Source organism: Hydra vulgaris, chromosome 14 (assembly GCF_038396675.1).
Source record: "Hydra vulgaris chromosome 14, alternate assembly HydraT2T_AEP".
NCBI classification, from domain to species: domain Eukaryota; kingdom Metazoa; phylum Cnidaria; class Hydrozoa; order Anthoathecata; family Hydridae; genus Hydra; species Hydra vulgaris.
The window spans coordinates 20,879,555-20,900,785 of record NC_088933.1 but is presented as its reverse complement, the minus strand read 5'-3'; the positions used below and the strand labels follow the sequence as shown (position 1 = coordinate 20,900,785).

At 25.2% G+C, this 21,231-nt stretch overlaps 1 protein-coding gene across 3 annotated transcripts in view; it reads left to right on the top strand.

Moving 5' to 3' along the window:
• Positions 1–507: 507 nt before the first annotated feature.
• Positions 508–21,231, top strand: part of LOC100212741 (protein DD3-3) — a 31,621-nt gene continuing 10,897 nt past the window's right edge. The window contains exons 1-5 of one of the 3 annotated variants that reach the window (XM_065817579.1): positions 508–770; positions 6,280–6,464; positions 11,554–11,631; positions 16,298–16,544; positions 16,623–16,739. In XM_065817579.1, coding sequence (XP_065673651.1) covers positions 6,315–6,464; positions 11,554–11,631; positions 16,298–16,544; positions 16,623–16,739 — 592 coding nt within the window. In that variant the 5' untranslated portion in view covers positions 508–770; positions 6,280–6,314. Of the gene's footprint in view, positions 771–4,786; positions 5,082–6,279; positions 6,465–11,553; positions 11,632–16,297; positions 16,545–16,622; positions 16,740–21,231 lie in introns of those variants that run through there. The other 2 variants (XM_065817581.1, XM_065817580.1) reach the window with 2 other exon arrangements.

The window sequence follows — 21,231 nt, the reverse complement described above, 5'->3', positions numbered from 1 at the left end:
TTTTTAAACATTATTTATACAAAGATTATTGTATATTGAGCAGCATGCGGGCAGTTTAATTGACTTTTAAGGTATTTGACATTTAGGATTGATGAAGGCCTGGTTTTTACTGTATTTGTTATTTTCTGTGTTTTTTAAAAATGATTTAGATAATTAAATACTCCATAAAATAAGACAATTAATCTAACGTTAAAATTTTCAAAACTGTCAATCAATAAAAATGAAATAAAACGAAAAAAAAACAAAACTTAATGTAAATTTATTTCCTTAAATACAATGTAAATTTTAAAAAAACTAAGGTTAAAAAATTAAGGAACTTTCAAATTCCACGACCCTAAAGACTAAAGTCATTTGGGCCCAGACACTGGGTCAAATAAATATATTTTAAATTTTAAACTTTTTTTATTTAAAATCACTTTATAAAAAAAATTAATCGCTATACCTGCAAAAATTAAATCTATTGAACCTAATTGGCTGCCAGAAGCCCTACATGATATGCACATTCTTATGTGCATGCAATGCTGCAATTGTGGGTGGATTTATTTATGGAGCAGTAAATTAAATTTAACTAATATCTTTTTATTAAATTCTATAAATTGTTTGAATTTATTCGGATTTAATGGAACCAAGTAATACCTCCGCAGAAACAGTCTTAAGTCTATTGTTAGACTGAAATCTTATTATCAAAGGATGTTTTATTGTTTTAAATGTATTTAAAGAGACAGCGGATTCTAAAAGATGTATTAACAAACCAATACTGCTAGATAAAGGTAAGAGCTTTTTACTATCTAATTTATTTTATGATATACTGTAATGCTAAGCAAACTAGTTATAAAGATAGAAACATGAAACATTTTATACTTTTATTACAATTTTTGCTATGTAAACTGTTAACAAATAAAAAAAAGTAAGAAATTGTTAAATATACTTAAAATATATAACTGATATTTAAAATTCAAATAATTGTGTATCCTGTATCTCTTAAATAAATGATCACTAAATATGACGACTTATTTCCTTAAAAAGAAGGAACATATAATTTGGGTAAGCGTTTGCATCCTGATCCAGGAGAGAAGACAAATATTGAGTATTTTTCATAACAAGAATTGGGTGACACTATTAAACTACTTCTTCGCTATGGACACATAAAAAGCATCCTTTTACTCTAGAAAGCAATATTTAGGGTTTAACAATACCACAATTAACTAAATTTTAATTTATTTTTGACCCTAGCATTCTAATAAAAAATCACTATGTTTTCTGCACAGATAGTCAAAGATGGCCAAATTTTTAAGGCATGCTTTAACCGACATACGGTCAAAGTGTTGTAGTTCTTCCTTTGTTGACCAATTATGGTCAGAATTATGTTTAAATGGTATATGTTAAATTGCGAATATCAAGAAATACTTTGACAAAAATATTTAAATAAGTCATATATATAACATATTGTTTAAATAAGTCATATATATAACATATTATTTAAATAAGTCATATATATAACACATTATTGCAACAAACAAAGAATCATTAAGCTTTTTGAGTAGCTTAAGTATACAGTTTGAAAAAGTAGTTAAAAAATCTATAGTTTGAAAAATGGCGTGATATATATTCTACCGTCGATGACATCAACCATATGTGGTTATAGCTTTACATATCTTTAAACTAATTGTTAACATTTTTTTTCTTCCAAAAAAAAACAGTCAATTAAAAAGCTAGATGACAATGCACACACACACAAAAAAGAAAAATCTTCATTAAGGTAACATTGTGTCCAAATATCTAAGTAACTCTTTCCTTCTAAAAATTTTCTTGCTTTTACTACTGGATGACCCAGAGATACGAGGCTATACAAAATATTGTTACAACTTTATTACAAAATCTTCATTAAATTGTTTACAATTGAACAAATTTTATCAGAGGGTGTAATTAATTTTCATTTCTACACTATTGACAGGCTAAATCAGAGAATAGTTTGTGTCAACTTTCTAGCTGCATTTAGATCATTCATTTTTGTTAACGGTTTCCCAATAATACTATTTAAAATTCACACTGCACAATTTTATTAAATCACTTAAACGATAAGTTTTAACTTCCTTTAAAACGTTTAAAAGAGAAAAGACTTTAAACTATTGTCACAAGAATAAACAGTCCGCAACAAACAATAGGGCTTTGGTTGTTTTATGAAATTACTCGTTCTCATTGGTGCACAGATGGTGCACAGTAAATCAAATAAACAAAAAAGTCTTATAGTATAAGTACCGATCTCTTTTTTACGAGTTACTTTTAACGTTAAATTTAAATTTCTGTGATTTATTTTAGTAAATTGAATAAAATACGTTTTGTTGTTATTCATGCAAGCTTTTCATCGTTAATTACTTGAAAATACATCGTCCCATGTCTATAAGACATTGTCTAATATTAGTAAATCAATGTCCAAAAATTTATGAAATAACTTTTTGAGCCTTACAAATGCCGTTAAAATAACTTTTTGAGCCTTACAAATGCTGTTAAAATAACTTTTTGAGCCTTACAAATGCCGTTAAAATAAATGCCGTTAAAATAACTATTAAACTTTAAAATCAAAAACTAAAAAAATGAATACAGGAAACAAAAATGAATTATTGTTATGACTGTGGTTAAAGCGTTTTTTTTTCAAAACTCTCATTTTTAGTTACACACCTTGGTTTTTATCTTTGCTAATAAACCATTAAAATACAATTTCTTTTTATTATATAATAATAGTTTGATTATTTTTTTAGTTTTTATTAATAAAAAATGCAAGATTATCATTTTATAGTTTTTAGATAATTTTAGAAGAAACCCTACGATTTTTTGCTAAAAGAGCTTGTGTTTTGAGAAACCTGTTACGTTTTCAACAAAAATTAACAACATACAAAAAAAATCATGTTTTTGTTAATAGCCTCATACAGACATTATCTGTCTGAGGCATTCATGTATTGTGACAAATAGAACTACTTTTAGAAAAGACTTAAAGTTATAAATAATTTGATAAAAAGTTAATATAAACTTTCTCATAGTTTATATTAATTTTTTAAAAATACTTTATGAGTTAAACCGTTATTAATATTATATTACTTTTCTATACTACTAGGGGAACATGGGGCAAGATGACGAACGTTTCGAAAAACGCCTGTATCTTAGTCAATATCTGTCCCAAAAATTAAAACTTGATTTAAAAGTGATAAAAAATCATTCCGCGTCACTGATGTATCAAAAAACCACTCTAAAAGTAGAAAATAGCTAAGGAAAAACTCATTAAACGATTTGAGTTAACAAAGTTTAAAACTTTAAGAAAAGAAAACTCTATGAAGCTATAAACGCCTCAAAAACCATCATCACAAATTCTTTTTTATTAAAAAAGTAATACAAATAAAGGTGTAACTTTTAAAACTAATAAATTATACATTTATATCGGTCAATGCAAAAAAAAACAGTAACAACCTAGTAATCAGTTTGTAGCAAACTCCAACGCAACAAAATAAAACTATTGTCAAACAAATATTGTATTTCGTAATAAAATAATTACTGAACAATACATGAATAATAAACAGTACAAGTAATCTTCCGTTTAATATAGATTACGGACAAGCCATCTTGCCCCGGTCATCTTGCCCCAGGCTAATACAATCTTTAAAATGAATCAGAATCAGTACATAATCAAATTATCATAGCCTAATACTTCTTGTATGGCTTCCAGTTTCATCAAATTAAATAAAAATTTCTCGCTTACCTTTAGCTGGTGATGTAGCGATGTAATAAATCAAGTAAAACGAGGATAAAAAGTTTTTTTCTCAATGTCGGAAAAACTTTTTAATACTTAACTTTCGTCACAAAAATAATAATTAAAAAGAAACCATTGATAAATCTAGTAAAACTAATTTACTTCCCTTTCAGCTAAAGTCAACTGTTATATTTAGTTTTGCTTAAGAGATAACTGTAGGTTGTCATCTTGCCCCATTCGTCATCTTACCCCATGTTCCCCTATATTAATTTAATAAAAAATTTTAAATTTTAAAAAAAAATTTCAAATGTGGAAAGAAATTATTTTTATTAAACATAAAAATTAAAAAATTAAATTTGTGTCGCACCGTACATTTTTTTCGCATCCAAATGCTTCAATTTAAGATAAAATATACTTATATCTTTCTATTTAAAATTCATATTAATCTTGTTTTCAGAAAATGTTAAATAAAAAAAATTACAAAGTTTGACAAGCTACTTTTGGTTCAAATTGGTGAAACACTACAGTTATTTTTGAATTATTAAAAATACATTTTTAATCAAGTTATTAGCCATGTTTTGATCTTAAAATTTAGAAGCACAAATTTTATTCTTCTCTTCACGTTTATCGAACGCATACTTTTTTGATAATACTTTTGTTAAATCTTGATACAACGAAGTACATTTGCAACTAATAAAATGCCAGATGCTGTAAAGTATAGTTTACACTGTAGAAATCATTTTTAAACGAATAAGATTGCTTTTAACAGCAAGGAACCTATTAACTTATTTAATTTTCTCATATAATGCAAAGTATAAAATACATTAGCAAGTTTTGTAAAATAAATTTTGCAACCTCTGTAAAGTTGTTTTCTCTGTAGACTTTTTTCAAAAAAAGACATTTTTATACAAAAATATAAAGATCGGCAGATAAGGCGGGTGGTAAACGTCATAATACTTATATTTATTTTTTTACCCCGTCACTTGCAGAACATGACGTTGTTAAATCCGCCTCTGATAGTAGCGTGCCAAAAGTTGCAAATACATAACAGCTACATTGCATCCTTTAGTTAAATCGTCGGCCGAGAACCAAGAGACATTATAATATTATAGTATGTCCGTATTTTGTGTTTTTTCTGTTTATTATTAATAATTATTCAACAATTAATGGGGTATGTGTCCAATAAATCTAGTCTCAAGAATGATACAACTTTTTAAAATATTAAAAAAGTTAATCGGACCAAGTCTTTACAAATTAAATTTTAAAACATGATTTTCTCGGAAACACAAAGAAATGGACGTTCTCTTGGTTTACAAAAAAAGCAAAAAAAACTCGTGCGGTAAAATTTTATACAATTTTTTTTGTAACATTTTATATTTTATATGTAATATCATTAAAAAAGAAAAATTATTTATAAATAGTAATAATTATAATATAAATTATAAATAAATAAATAAAAATAAATAAATTATAAAGATATAAGTTATAAATAAATAAAGTTAAATATTTCCGAATGTTTAAAATACATTATTTAATCATATCATATACTGCATTGTTACTTGTTAAATATACTGCATTGTTACTTGTTCATAAGGTTTAATTCTATTAGTCATTGTAATCTTTAGATAATACCATGCATATTAAATATAGTTCGTTATTATATAATTATTAATGTCTAAAGTAAGCTCATGATGGTTTAATATAAAAGTTTTGAAAAAATAATGCTTTTAGTTTTTCATCCCATTTTTTATAATACCGTTTCTTTATTATACACAATTTTGAGCTTCTACCTCTTATTTATGAAAACTAACTCTATGTAGAGTTAGTTTAAATAAAAAAGAGGTATATAATTAATATAAGCATGTACTTACATTAAATCATCTACATTACTATGCTTGACATGCCCAAACTATATTAATCTTCTCTGATGCACCTTATCAGATATTTTCACTGTTTCTACTTATTGTCTATAAATCATTAAATCTTTTTTTTAGTCACCACACTTCCATCTGATCATCATTTTCTCTGTTCTTTTAAGAGCAGAGAAGCTATTTTACTTCTATTTTATCTTTTCAATACTGGAATTTTATTATTTCTTAACCTGCCTCTTCAATTAAGCGTAAATCATCTGCCTAGAATACCTTCCAAGGAAAATCAAGAAGAAACCCTTTAAAGAGAGCTTTTAAAACAATAATGAAAATCTAAAAAAAAGACTGAGCACTAAAATGAATTAACAGCACTAAAAACTAAACATTTAATTGAATGAAGAATTGAGCACTAAATCTGGATACACATTGACATATTTTAAACTGTTGATGTCTTCTTTTGTTTTGATTGCTGTTGTGACATTTTCATATATCGTCATAGTAACTGTTACCAACTACTCACCCCTAATTACTTTAAAGGATTTGGGATTTTATCATTATGTACAGTTGCATTATAGTGATCTCACTCACTGAAAACCCACATTCCTGTCCTCAACATAACATTATTATTTTACTTATAAATTAGTAACTTTAATTTTTTTTTTTATTTAGGCTTACAACTCCAATAATAAAGTAACAAACTAAAAATGATGTTAAAATCTTTCTATCTATTTATTTCTGTGCTTTTGTGGAGAGTAAATGGAGATATTTACATGCAAAATCCACGTGGTTCAAATAATAGGCTAAATGAGAACACAGCTACTCGAAGAAATGCAAAAAGAGTATTTAATTCCCAGGTTTGTCATAATATATATATATATATATATATATATATATATATATATATATATATATATATAATATGTACATATTTAAAATTTTGTAATATATATATATATATATATATATATATATATATATATATATATATATATATATGTATATATATATATATATATTTATATATATATAGATAGATATAGATATATATATATATGTGTGTGTATATATTTAAAATTCTGTAATATATATACATATATATATATATATATATATATATATATATATATATATATATATATATATATATATGTACATATTTAAAATTCTGTAATATATATATATATATATATATATATATATATATATATATATATGTATATTTAAAATTCTGTAATACATATATATGTATATATATATATATATATATATATATATATATATATATATATATATATGTACATATTTAAAATTTTGTAATATATATATATATATATATGTATATATTTAAAATTCTGTAATATATATATATATATATATATATATATATATATATATATATATATATATATATATATATATATATATATATATATATATATATATATATATATATATATATATGTAAATTATGTTAGTGTATTTTACAAATAGAGTGCTCAATGTTCTTAAAGAACAGAGCAATAATTAATTAGTAAAAAACACTTATCTAAATTTAAATCAAGAAAATTTATTAAATAAAAAATCTAAAATAATTTCTAAATGTAGGCACGAAAATAAATACCTCTTAAAAAATTATAAAAACAAATGACCAAATTTAACTATCCCCATTCCAAAGAAAATTATTTCATAATTACTTTCTGTAACTTCCCGTTAACAAAAAAAATATAGTAATTAAAAATTTTTTTATAATAATTTATAACTTCCTGTAAAATATTTTTTTATATAAATTGAATTTTTTTTGAGATTTAGTAACTCTTCCTGATGATCCAGCAATGGTGAAACTTTAAGTCGAAGATAAAAGTTAGATAAGTGTTTTTTACTAATTATATATATATATATATATATATATACATATATATATATATATATATATATATATATATATATATATATATATATATATATATATATATATATATATATATATATATAAATATTATATATATATATATATATGTACATATTTAAAACTTTGTAATATATATATATATATATATATATATATATATATATATATATATATATATATATATATATATATATATATATATATAAATATATATATATATATTTATATATATATAGATGTACATTTTTAAAGTTCTGTAATATATATATATATATATATATATATATATATATATATATATATATATATATATATATATATATATATATATATATATATGTACATATTTAAAGTTCTGTAATACATATATATATATATATATATATATATATATATATATATATATATATATATATATATATTATATATGTATATATATATGTATATATATATATATATATATATATACGTATATATATACATATATAATAGTATATTTATTTGTATAATACACTAACATATATAATACTAATTTATATATATATATATATATATATATATATATATAATAATAATAATAATAATATTAATAATAATACATATATATATTCCAAAATAAACAAAACCCATTAATTCGATTACGGTGTGTTATTAAAACTAAATACATTGAAAATTTTGGCCTCTTAAGCACCTCTTCTGGTGCTTGATTTATTTACTGTTTATAGGTTTAAAAGTTGTGATACCATAAGAATATCTGGGATTTTCCAGGATGAGTGTTGAAATTAACTGTCTGCAGAAGTGGGCTTGCGCATTCTTGTAGGGTTTTATCTCTATATAACTTCTCTATATAAAATCCTAACTTTAAACTAATGATTTTTATTCATTAATAATTTCAAATCTGAAAAATAAAAACAACAGTTAAAATCAGCATTTATTTGAAATTTTAATCAATTTTATTTAAAAAATTAAAATCATTTATTGGAAATTTTGTGAGTTTCATTGTATATATATTTCATTTCAATGTGTGTGTGTGTGTGTATAATATATATATATATATATATATATATATATATATATATATATATATATATATATATATATATATATATATATATATATATATATATATATATATATATATATATACACCCTTTGGACTGTTCTTGAGACCTGCTAGAAAAGGGCAACAAATCATTGTTCTTTTTTTTAGTAAAAATGAACAATGGTTAGTACCCCCTCAAACAGGTCTCAAAAATCTCTTGGAAAATAATTCTGCATGAGGGATTTCTAGAACAGGGCTATATAAAAGCCATAGCGCTAAAATAAAGAATTGAAGATACAAAAGGAAATAATAAACAGTTTAATGCTATTTATGTACTATATAATTCATTCAATATATTTTTGAGGGCCCTGGGTATTGGTATATGTTTCATGCATAGCTATATTCACATGGATATTTGTGTGTGTGTGTTTATATATACATATATATATATATATATATATATATATATATATATATATATATATATATATATATATATATATATATAATATATATATATATATATATATATATATATATATATATATATGTAAATTATGTTAGTGTATTTTACAAATAGAGTGCTCAATGTTCTTAAAGAACAGAGCAATAATTAATTAGTAAAAAACACTTATCTAACTTTTATCTTCGACTTGAAGTTTCACCATTGCTGGATCATCAGGAAGAGTCTCTCTTTATATATATATATATATATATATATATATATATATATATATATATATATAATATATATATATATGTGTATATATATATATATATATATACACATATATATATGTATATATAAACACACACACACAAATATCTATGTGAATATAGCTATGCATGAAACATTGATGTCATCGTAAAACTCTCTTTTTTTTCTTCATTTTCATTTTCTTTTATTAAAGAGTATGTAAAATACATTAGTACCCTCCTAACGTAAATCCACAGCGTAAATTCTGCATAAATTTATTCCACTTGTAATAAATTCTGCCAGAAAGAATAAGGAGGCAGAGTTGATAAAAATCACAATTTTTTTTGAAATAAAATCGATTTTTTTGATTTAAATCAGATTTTTTTGATTTAAATCGGATTTTGGAAAAATAAACTCTTAATCAAGTTGTTTTTAAAAATATAATGAAATCATAACTAAATTAATATAAAACATTGAAAAATCTTTTTTAATGTTGATTATTTACAAATTTTCAAAGATTCAATCAATTAAACTTATTGATTCTTATGCTTTTTGATTAAATAGTTTGAATAGGAAAACCAATTTGCCTGTTTTCTTAACTTTGAGTCTATTTCTAATGTTTGAATGCGCAAGACCAAATGATGAAAATATTTTCAACTCCTGCAGATGAAGCAACAGCAGTAAGTAACTGTTCAACAACTTTCAGTAATTCTTGATTCACACGATCATTATGATATTTCCATCAATCGCATGGCTTAATAGTTTGAACAATGTTATCATGGAGCATAAACTTTTAAAATGGTGCTGCTTCTGCTTTAAAGTTAACCAAAAGTGAAAGAAAATCTGGATTCTTTGAAGCTGCAAAGTCCATTTCAATCTCTATTTCTTTATCAGTTAATTCTTTACCTCTGTATTTAGGATTAACAATATTAACCAAGAAATGAGCTGGGTCATTGCCTGTTGTATTCTTTTGAATAAGTTCTTCTTAGCGTCTTGGCTAAGCTTAGGACTTAATTCCTTCTGAAGATTTTTCTATATCACTATACTGTCACCAATAGTACTACTGTCCTGCTGTTGGTTTATGCATTTGTAACAGTTCTTCTGCACTTCGCTTTACACCAAGGTTATTTATAATATTTGTAATATTCTTATCAATTATTGTTCTGTTTTCTTCACAAATTGTTAACAGAATCGGCCAGTGTTTTAAATAATATTCAAGACAATCAGCCAATATGTTCCATCTGACATAAGTTGTAGCCCCTCTTTTGCTTTGTATGTAGCAGCAGCAAAATAATGAATATGAGCGGAACATCCATATGTAATAGCATTAACATTATCTCGAGTTTCCAATTATTGTCTCATTTTTCGACACATTTGCTGCGTTATCAGTTACTACACTGCAAACTTTACAACCAAATTGTTTTTCACACTTGTTAATAGAATTAACAGCAACATCACTGCCTTTTTAATTTTACACAAAAAACTTGTTTTATCTACAGCAAACTAAATTCAGTTTTCTTAACAGAACATTGACTAGTTTGTAGTTCTTCAGTTGTCTGGTTGATATTTTCTTGACAAATAATAATGTTTTTGTCATTTTGAACATCTTTCAGAAAATTTCATTTACCAGCACTTTTGTGGTTTCTCATTTGAGTAACCAAACCTTGCATTTGTACACCACAGCTTTTGCATTTAGCTTTATTACCCTTTTTCCCAAACTTTGCAGGTAGTTCTTTAAACCATGTCCAAACTGCATCTCCTTTTCTACCGGCACCAGACATTTTTGTTTCTAGTTATATTAATTTTATTTTACAACTAAATAACAACCAATTATAAATGAATACTGTAATTTAAAAAAATTTGAATATACTCATAAAAGGAATATATTTATATTTATTTTATAAATAATAACAAAAACAGAAATTAATGTAATTAGTCAATAAGTTAAAGCATGAAGAAAAAAAATTACATATATGGATAAAAATCTTACAATAAATTTAAAAATTTAATGATTTATATGACTAATATATATTTTATAATGCATCATCTGACTATTATAACTAATACTAGTTTATTCAGTAGTTATATTTAGCTAGTACAATTTACTTTAATTTGATTAATCAATAAATAATCGTTAAAAATAATTAAAATCAAAAAACTCAATTTAAATCATGATTTTTATTCGTCTGATTTAAATCATGATTTAAATCGATTTAAATCAACTGATTTAAATCAATCGATATAAATCAAAACAACCCTGTAAGGAAATGTTGTTTATTTTTAATCATTTTCTAGAATAATGATCGTGGTGGTTACAATGTAGGAGATCGAACTGATGCAGCTGCAAATAATAAGGACGGCCAATATCAAATGGTAATATTCTTTTGTAAATTATGTTTTTCTTATTGAGATCTTTTATAACCAGGTATTTTATAATCAGGTATATTTATCATTAGGTTGTTTACAGAAAATCTTATGTAAATATTGTACTATCATAATATTTACTCATTATGCAAGAATGTTGACTGTTTTTTGTTGTGCATGTATAATTTTAAGTGTTAGTTTTAAGTATTATGGAGATAAATGAGTCAGCAAAATGTATTTGTTTCACTGAGAGAAAATATTTTGTGTATAAAGATTGGAAGAAAAATTAATTGAAGAGGAATTAATAATACCAAAATAATTCCTGCTTTATATGCCTATTTTAAAGAACTTATTCAAAATAGACAAATTAATTTTTGAAAATAGAAATGAAAAAGAAAAAATGTTACAATTTTTGTTACTTAAAAAGTAACAGTTGCATAAAACTTTAAACCCATAAACAGTTGTGAATATTTTAATCTAAACTGAGCTTTAACCACAGATCAATAAAAGTAGGATGATGCTTATAAGTAAAATGTTGAAATAATTGAAAAAAAAAATTAATCTTTCAATCTGTTCCACAAAAATTGTGTAAAAAAATATCATTACATTTAAAAAAACATTTTGTTTTTGTTTTTTCAATGGATAATTTTTAATTTTAATTTTTACTTATTTAGGTTTAGACATTTTTATTTCAAAATTTTTGCAAAAGAAGCATTGCATTGCAAGGAGCATTGCATTGTAAGGAGCATTGCATTGCAAGGAGAGAGATCTCGGTCACTTTTTAATAAAAATTTTATAATATTTCATTTTAAACTAATTACTTTCTAACAGTCATTATGGGTTTTGGTTATGTTTTTTACTGTTGATTTATTAATGGTATTAATTGAGAGTTTATTATATAGTTCATTTAAAAGAGAAAGTGAGACAAGGCCAATTACTATTGAGATATCACAGCTTTAGAAAATGTCTGAGTTGCTGGTTTTCTTTATAGATTTTCTTCATACAGTATATGAGAAAAAGATTACAAATAAAAAAACTACTGAAAAAGAAACAATTTGTACCTCCTGGAATGTAGTAGGTTTTGATCTCTACACCATATGCTTTAAGTGAACTCTTTAGGACTACATCACTACTGAGTGGCACTTGGTGTTTTTTCTAGTTCCTGGTGTTTTGTGTGTTTTTGGTTTTTTAAATAGTTCTTGGTATTTAATAAATTTATTTAAACATGAGAAAATCATAATTGTTTTAAAAAATTATATTAAAAAATTATTATTAAAAAAAAAAAAAGTAATAGCAACAAGAAGAACATATAATCATGGAGTCCATCAAGATGGAGAGTGTCATTTTCTAACTAATTCCTGCATTACTAAGATCAAAATTAAATTAAAACAGTTAAATTTAGGTACCCAATGAGTTGATATCCTAAGAAATACGTAAATTGATAATATCATTTCTGTATCTTTTCAATTTTTTTAATTACATGCTAATATATATATATATATATATATATATATATATATATATATATATATATATATATATATATATATATATATATATATATATATTTATATATATATATATTTATATATATACATACGTATATGTATATATACATATGTATATATACATATATACATATGTATATGTATATATATACATAAATATATTATATATATATATATATATATATATATATATATATATATATATATATATGTATGTATATATATATATATATATATATATATATATATATATATATATATATATATATATATATATATATATATATATATATATATATTAGGGATATGACTTTTTAATTTTTTTTCAAATAAAATGTTTCCTGTATCATAAATCGATGAACTTTTACCTAAAATCATGAAAAAAGGCCCAAATAGCTTTCTGCAACAAAAAAAGGTCACCCCAAAATAAAAATTTGATTTACCATTTTTATACATTCATTTTTGACCGATGTTTTAATCTTAAGCTTAATTCTCAGCTTAATTCTATTTATTTCATTATTTTGTTATGAATTTATAAATATAACGCCACACGTTACCATGGCAACGAAACGGCCGTGTGCCGGCAAATACTTGGAACTGTTATGTGATGACGTCATTGTGTTACCACGGTGATATAGACGACTGTAACAGACTGTAGAAGATTATAGAACTTAGTAGAACATTCTGGAAGCTCTAAATAATTATATAAACGAGCGAACTAAAGACGCTGTAAGTGTACGAAGTATAAGTAGTTGTAGCATTATCGTTAGGATTCGGACTGGATTATCGAACTGTTATCAACATTGACTGGATTATCGAACTATAATTGGATTACTATACAGTTAAAGTATTTTATTAATTAAACGACTTTATTAAACGGATATTTACGCTCAGCTATCCGTAAAGTCGTAACAATATTATATGATGTCTCACAAGAAAAGTCATACCACAGTAACAAAGAACAAGAAGACTTGGACTAAAAATTTGGTGAGATTTCAAGAGTCACACAGAAGAAGAGGAAGCGTGGCTGTAGAAGAACATTCACTCGATGAAAAATCCAGATTACCACTTCAATTGCAGATCGTAGGAAGATACCAGTTTCTCGGAGCATATGTTAAAGGAAGAAAAGAACGAATAGACCAAATTTCTAAGGAAATTACAAAATTGTGAGACAATAAACTGAATTTTTCACGTGTGTCTGATCAAGTGATAAGAGCAAAGCTTATGAAGGTGCTGAAGGTCTATGATGAATGTGTCAAGCGTGGAAAATATGATGTTCTCAATGCATTATTTGACATCACGAAAGTGAATGGCCAGTGGTTATCCTCGGAAGATAAACGTCTATACCACCTACAAAAAGAAAGTAAAGGACAGGTGGGGTACTCAACAGGACAAGTGGCAAGTAAAGAAACCATTCACCCTTCCAAGAGAAGGAAAGTCCAGTCTGGAACAGCAATACCTTCCACATCACAAGTCCTGTCTACCACAGACAGTGGTACTGAATCTGAAAACTGCAAAAGTAAGAGTGAAGATGATGAAGACGACGACGGTGATAAAGACGATGATGAGGACACTCAGAAAAAAACTAGAAAGCACTACAAAAGTAAATTTGCTGTAAGTATGGTTACATCAAGTGGAGTTTCCACAAAGAAAGCTGCTAAAATATGCAATGTATTATCACAACAAGGTATTGATATTCCAACTCCAAGTCAATCAGCAATTTACAAGTCCATATTCAAAGAGGCAGGTAAATTAAAAAAAGAAATGATACAACAACTTAAAATGGAACAGTGGTCCTTACACTTTGACGGCAAACGAATAGATGATAAGGAATATCAGGTAGTTGTACTTCAGAATGAAAGAACTGACGTGAAACTTGATGCACTGCGTTTAAAAGATGGCAAAGCTGAAACTGTTGCTGAAAAAATTGCCAAACTTATTGATGAATACAATTTGTGGAATTCAATTAAGATGATCATTACTGATACAACAAACGTCAATACTGGGAAGAGAAATGGAGTTGTTGTGAAGTTGCAACGTATGTTTAAATTAAAGGGTGTCACAATACCACAATTTATCGGTTGTCAGCATCACGTACTAGACAGGATTCTCCGTCTGGTGATGGACGAAGAACTTGGGGGTGATACCAAATCTCCAAACATTGAATACCCATTTGTGTCTGAACTGTTGAATAAGTATGATGAACTGAAGGATAAGTTTGTGAATGGAACTGTAGAAATTCTTGATAAATCAGGGTGGAGAGACGATATGAAGTTTTTGTACCATTTAACAAGAGTGTTTAGGTTCTATGAAGAACAAAGAAACTTCCCTCTGATTCACTTTCAGAACATTCCTAATATGAGCAATGCCAGATGGAACTCAAGAGCCATTCTCGCCATTCTGGCGTTCATTCTTATGCCTGAAGCGAGAAAGAATTTGGAGAAGGTTTGCAGGTTCATTTCATATGAGTGGGCAGAACATTGGTTTAGTAGTCAAAAGTACAATGACAATGACTTCAAGAATTTATCTGATGTATTGAAGCCTTACAAAAAGGCATTGCAGTCATTCAAAAATCACTGGAAGAAAGAGCCATCCGTCATCGACATACCACGAAGTAATCAGATAGCTGAACGTGCAATCAAGGTGATGCAAGACCTGTATGCTTCCTGCAGAAAGAAAGACAAACTGCAACTTCGATTCATTCTAAGTAATAAGCGCTAGACTCTTTATGAGACGTGAGCATCATGTGACCCATGTACTAAACACAGTAGGCCTATAGACACAGACAGTTATGTATATTGTTGTACTAGACGCTTTGATACTGTTAATTTTGTAATACTTGTATAATTATATATCACATAATGTTTTTTGTTATATCACAGTACATGTTGCATAAATAAATAAAATAACAACAGGAGTATGACTCTTACAACATCTTCAGCCTTTAATATTCATTTACTGTACAAAAGTGTATCTATTGAAAATTCGATTTTTTGGTTTTGGGGTGACCTTTTTTCAAAATATGTCAAAATGAAACATCTATTCGTTCTTTTTACATAAAAGTTCATTGAATTACGATACAGGCCTAGTAGGTTGCAAAAAAGTCATATCCCTAATATATATATATATATATATATATATATATACTATTCTGTTTCTATCACTAGTCATACTTTGAAAGCTCTCCAAATGCGCAAATGGGTGATAAAAGTCAAGGTGCAACAAAGTTATTAATTGAATGGACTGCTCAACATGGTTGTGGGGGTAATGAAGATAACAATCCCAATGAGCTGAATTGTAACATTGTTTTACAATATTTGTGTCGACCAGTAGGGTTTTCAATAACTGATCCTAATCTGGACATGATAAGAGATGGAACAACAACAGACACTCCTGACTATCAAGATCCACAAAGTAATGAAGTGATTTTTATTTATTTTTTAATTTAACCATTGATGCAGTGGAATGCACATATGTGTATATATATTTTAGGTACAGACAGTTATAATGATTACCTTAATCGAAAAAAAGGAAAAGTTAGAACTGATAGAGTATTACAAGAACCATTTGAATTTTATGACAAATGTGCTGTAAGAGACAGAAACAAAGGTATTCAAAAAATTAATAAGTGTTTTGATGTTGTTGTGTGTATATATATATCAGGAGATGCGTGCGATTGCATCTCTTATTTGACCACGCATATAATTTTTTTTGTTGATAAATTGGCCACGATTTTTTTGCATTTATTAAAAATAGCGGGCTTTAGAAAAGCTCTGAAAATCTAAATGAAATGATGCTTATAAATTATAATTATGCTTATAATTACGTTTGGATAAATAACTTAAATAAAAACATATATATATATATATATATATATATATATATATATATATATATATATATATATATATATTTATTTAATAGATAACTTTGATCTTTATAAATGTTTTTATTTTACGCGAAACTTTTAAATAAAGTTTTAACATTACAATTTACTTCTGTTTACAATAAACACATTAAAATTAAGGAATTATATATACTTATAATCAATTTAATATATTTTAATAGTAAAAAATATAATATATGTAATTATATTTTTATTTTTTTTGTTTATGTTTTTTTATATAGATTTAATTTTATAAATATTTCTATAATTTGATTTATTTCCGTTTTTTTAATGTGAAAAACATTTAGCGCTTCATCAGAAAAAACTTATTTTCGCTTTTTTTTTTTTTTCATTTTTTTTAATAGATGCAACCTTTTCTTTTTTTTTAATTATTTTTTATTTTTTCATCTACAATCAGTAAATCATAAATATTTGCATTATTTTATACTGAATCTTAAAATTTTTTTACTAATTTAAATCATTTATAATTATTTCTATGATTAATTTTATAAAGAACATTTAATCAACGCATTGATTAAAGTCGTTAAAAAAAATTATAAACAACAACAACTTTATTCAAAACTTGAAATGTCTCAATTTAAAATTACTTTAAAAGTTTAAACATTTTGCTGCAAAGTTATTTCATTTTTTGCAACAATAGGAATCGGAAACTTCAAAGCAAAAAACATTAGCACAAAAAAATTAGCTTTCATGTCTTTTTGTATCGTTAAAATCATTTTTACGAAAGACTTTTTACAAAAGACTTTTTTTATAAAAGAAAAATCTTAATGATAGGTTGAAAAAAAAAAGAATTAAAAAAAGATTTGTTTTTTAAAGTTTATTTTATAAGCCTAATATTTTTTTTTAATCTCACTTTAATCTAATTTTTTAATTTATATTTTAATTTTCTCTTTAGTTTAGTTTGGAGTTTCAGCGCCTTTTTAAAACGTGCCATTTTTAATATATGAAAAAAAATTGTGGCCAAGTTATCAACAAAAAAAATTATATGCGTGGTCAAATAAGAGTTGCGATTGCACGCGTCTCCTCAGAAGGCGTGATATATATCTACTCTAGTGTATATAGATCAGCATTTGCTTACTAGTTTTGCTTATCCTTATAGCATACAGCTTTTTTAGGAAAAGAAGAAAAAAACAAAAAATAATGTAAGTAAAGATTACTGCCCCATTCTTCAGTAGATGTAGTGGCACTCCTTTGCGGCAGCAGGCTATAAGAAAGTTGATGTATGTACTAAAGCCTCTGGCAGCAGGCTATTTCAGTGTGTTGTCAGACAAGTTATCTAAACACGCATTTATAGTTGTATATATATAAATATATGTGTGTGTGGTATATATATATGTGGTAGTGGTAAAGCATTTGCTTAATAAACGAGAGGTTCGGAGTTCGATCCCTACCACTTCCCTGGTAGTACTGCGCTCAACTTATGTTTATGATGATGATTCACAAAACATAAAAAATCTTTTTTTATGTTTTGTGAATCCATTACTAGATAGATCAACTAACAAGTAAGTATTTTTTGGAGGAGCAGTTTTGGCATGCTATAATGGAGATAAGTAACAGGAGTGGCTTAATAACAGAGCCATATAAAACCCATATTGGAACATTAATTCATTTATACACAAATTCTCCGAGCTCAACTCTCTATTTTCTTAGCAAATTATAGCATTGTTTTAATATTTTATTGGTTTTTGGCATCAAAAAAAGCAAATAAAAAATTAAATAATTGCCAAGAGAGTTCCGTCTGGCTTAGTTATTAGAGAAATTTTTTTTTATTCCAAAAGTATTTTACTATGATAATGAGATGTATCAAAACTGCATGTTATCTCTCCATGTCAGTATATTCTTCTTCAATTGTATGCCGCTATTGTTAAAGTTTGATTTTTAAATTGATTTTTAAATTTTTAAAGTTGATAAAGTAAAGATCATATTTTCTACATATTGCTTACATATTAAAGCATATTGCTTTAATATGTTAGCAATATGTAGAAAATATTTTATTGCTTTAGGAAAATAATATGACATATCAGGCGATTTAGTATTACCTCCAAAAAAATCATCCAGACGTAACTTTAATTGTCAATATAATATGACAACCAACTGTGCTGACAACCAGCATAGAAAGGTTTCCAACACTTTAAAGATGTTTCATTATTCACTTGATCATGTCACTTCTTTTCCCAGTATTAGCATTTGTATTGGTTGAACATGATGAAATTTCTTCAATTGTTAATTACTCGAAAACTACTTAACAGATTTCTATAATTTTTCGTAATGTGTGGTATTCTTTTCAAACCACAGTAGCAGATTGTTTGTCATATAAGAAACTTGGGAGCAAATTTCTGAGTTTGAATTTACTTGAACTTTTTGGTGGCATATCTATCTTTTAACTGATAAAAATATTGCTGGTCTGGCAATTGTAAAAAATTATTTTTGCAATAGGTTTCATCATCTTTAATTATGCACAAGTTTTCTCAGTTTCAAATTTTATATAGCTTTTTCGAACAATGAATTGCTTTATTTTCTTTATCAAGAGGTTGCTTTGGAGTTTTCTTTTCATAATATGGTTGATATTCTTAAGGTCTAATGATATTCTTGAGATCATGATGATGTTTTTGGGTAACCAATTTCTCAAAACTTAAAACTTTTGCCTTCCTACATTTATCACCAAATCTGAAAATTATATAACTTAGCAACATTTGACATTATTTTAGTCAGTTGATCATTAGCTTCTGTACAAAATATTGAAAAAAATAATAAAAGTTATTGATTTGTTTAAGTATTTATTTTTAACCTGGTTTTAATCTAATTGAACTGATTGATATACCTTCTTGAATGCTATTTTAAAAAATGCAGTAAATAGAGTAAATAAATGTACATTAATATTAGTATTAGTTTAGGTAACAGTTGTTTAGTTTAGGTAACAGTTGTTTAGTTTAGGTAACAGTTGTGAGGTGAGGTAAACAAGTTTAATAAGCTGATTTTGTAAAGTTTACTAAACAGATAATCATTTAAAATATTTAAATTACAAAAGTGTGGAACAAATGTAAAATCTAATAGTTTAAGAAATTAAAGCATGATTAAAAAGTCAAACATGTTTTAACAAAGATGTCGAGAATAGAGTGGTCATCTGAACTATTAAATAGGATGGGCATCTAACCTTGAATTGTCTAAATTTTAATTTCATTCAATTGAGAAATAAGTTGAGCGATGAGGGGGGGGGGGGTTAATAGTGTAATTTAACTTTGATCCACTGAAATTAAATAATAATTTTTATGCCTGAATCATAAAATTTCATTAGAAACACATTATTCATAATGTGTGCATAAATAGAATAAAATAAAAACAATATTCAATGAGCAGAGAAGTCATAATTAGTTTTTAAAATTTTAAACTGAAGAAGATTCACACAAGTGTCATACTTGACACTTTAAATATGTACCAAGGAATAATTTTTAAATATGTACCAAGGAATAATTTTTAAATATGTACCGAGGAATAATTTTTAATTATGTACCAAGGAATAACGCAGTAGTAATAGAACTTTTGGCTCACAATCAAGAGACCCGAGGTTCAAACCCACCCTAAACAAAGGCATCTTTATTAATGTTAAAAACTAAAGACAATAATTGTTGGCCAAGTAAAGTCCTTAAATGGGAAAAAGAATTTATTTGTAGGTTTAAGTACAATTTGAATGGCACTGATGTTGTGAAATTGTGATGATCTGTGTGCAAGCAATATGAAGCTCATATTAAAATTCTTTTAAATAATTTTTGTTTCATAAATTCGCCTAGAACTTTGGTTTTGTATAAATGTATAATATCTTTTTAAATAAAGAAACATTTTTATAATAGATATTGCCAGTAGATATTAACAAAAATATTTTATATTTATTTATAAGTATTTTTATCATTAGCTTAATAATTATTAAAAGTTATGCTTTTTGAACATTTAAAATTATAACTTCCCTACACATCATTAAATTGTTAAAAAAGTATTTATGACATATATATATATATATATATATATATATATATATATATATATATATATATATATATATATATATATATATATATATATATATATATATATATATATATATATATATATATATACATAATATATATACATAATAGATATTGCCAGTAGATATTACCAAAAATATTTTATATTTATTTATAAGTATTTTTATCATTA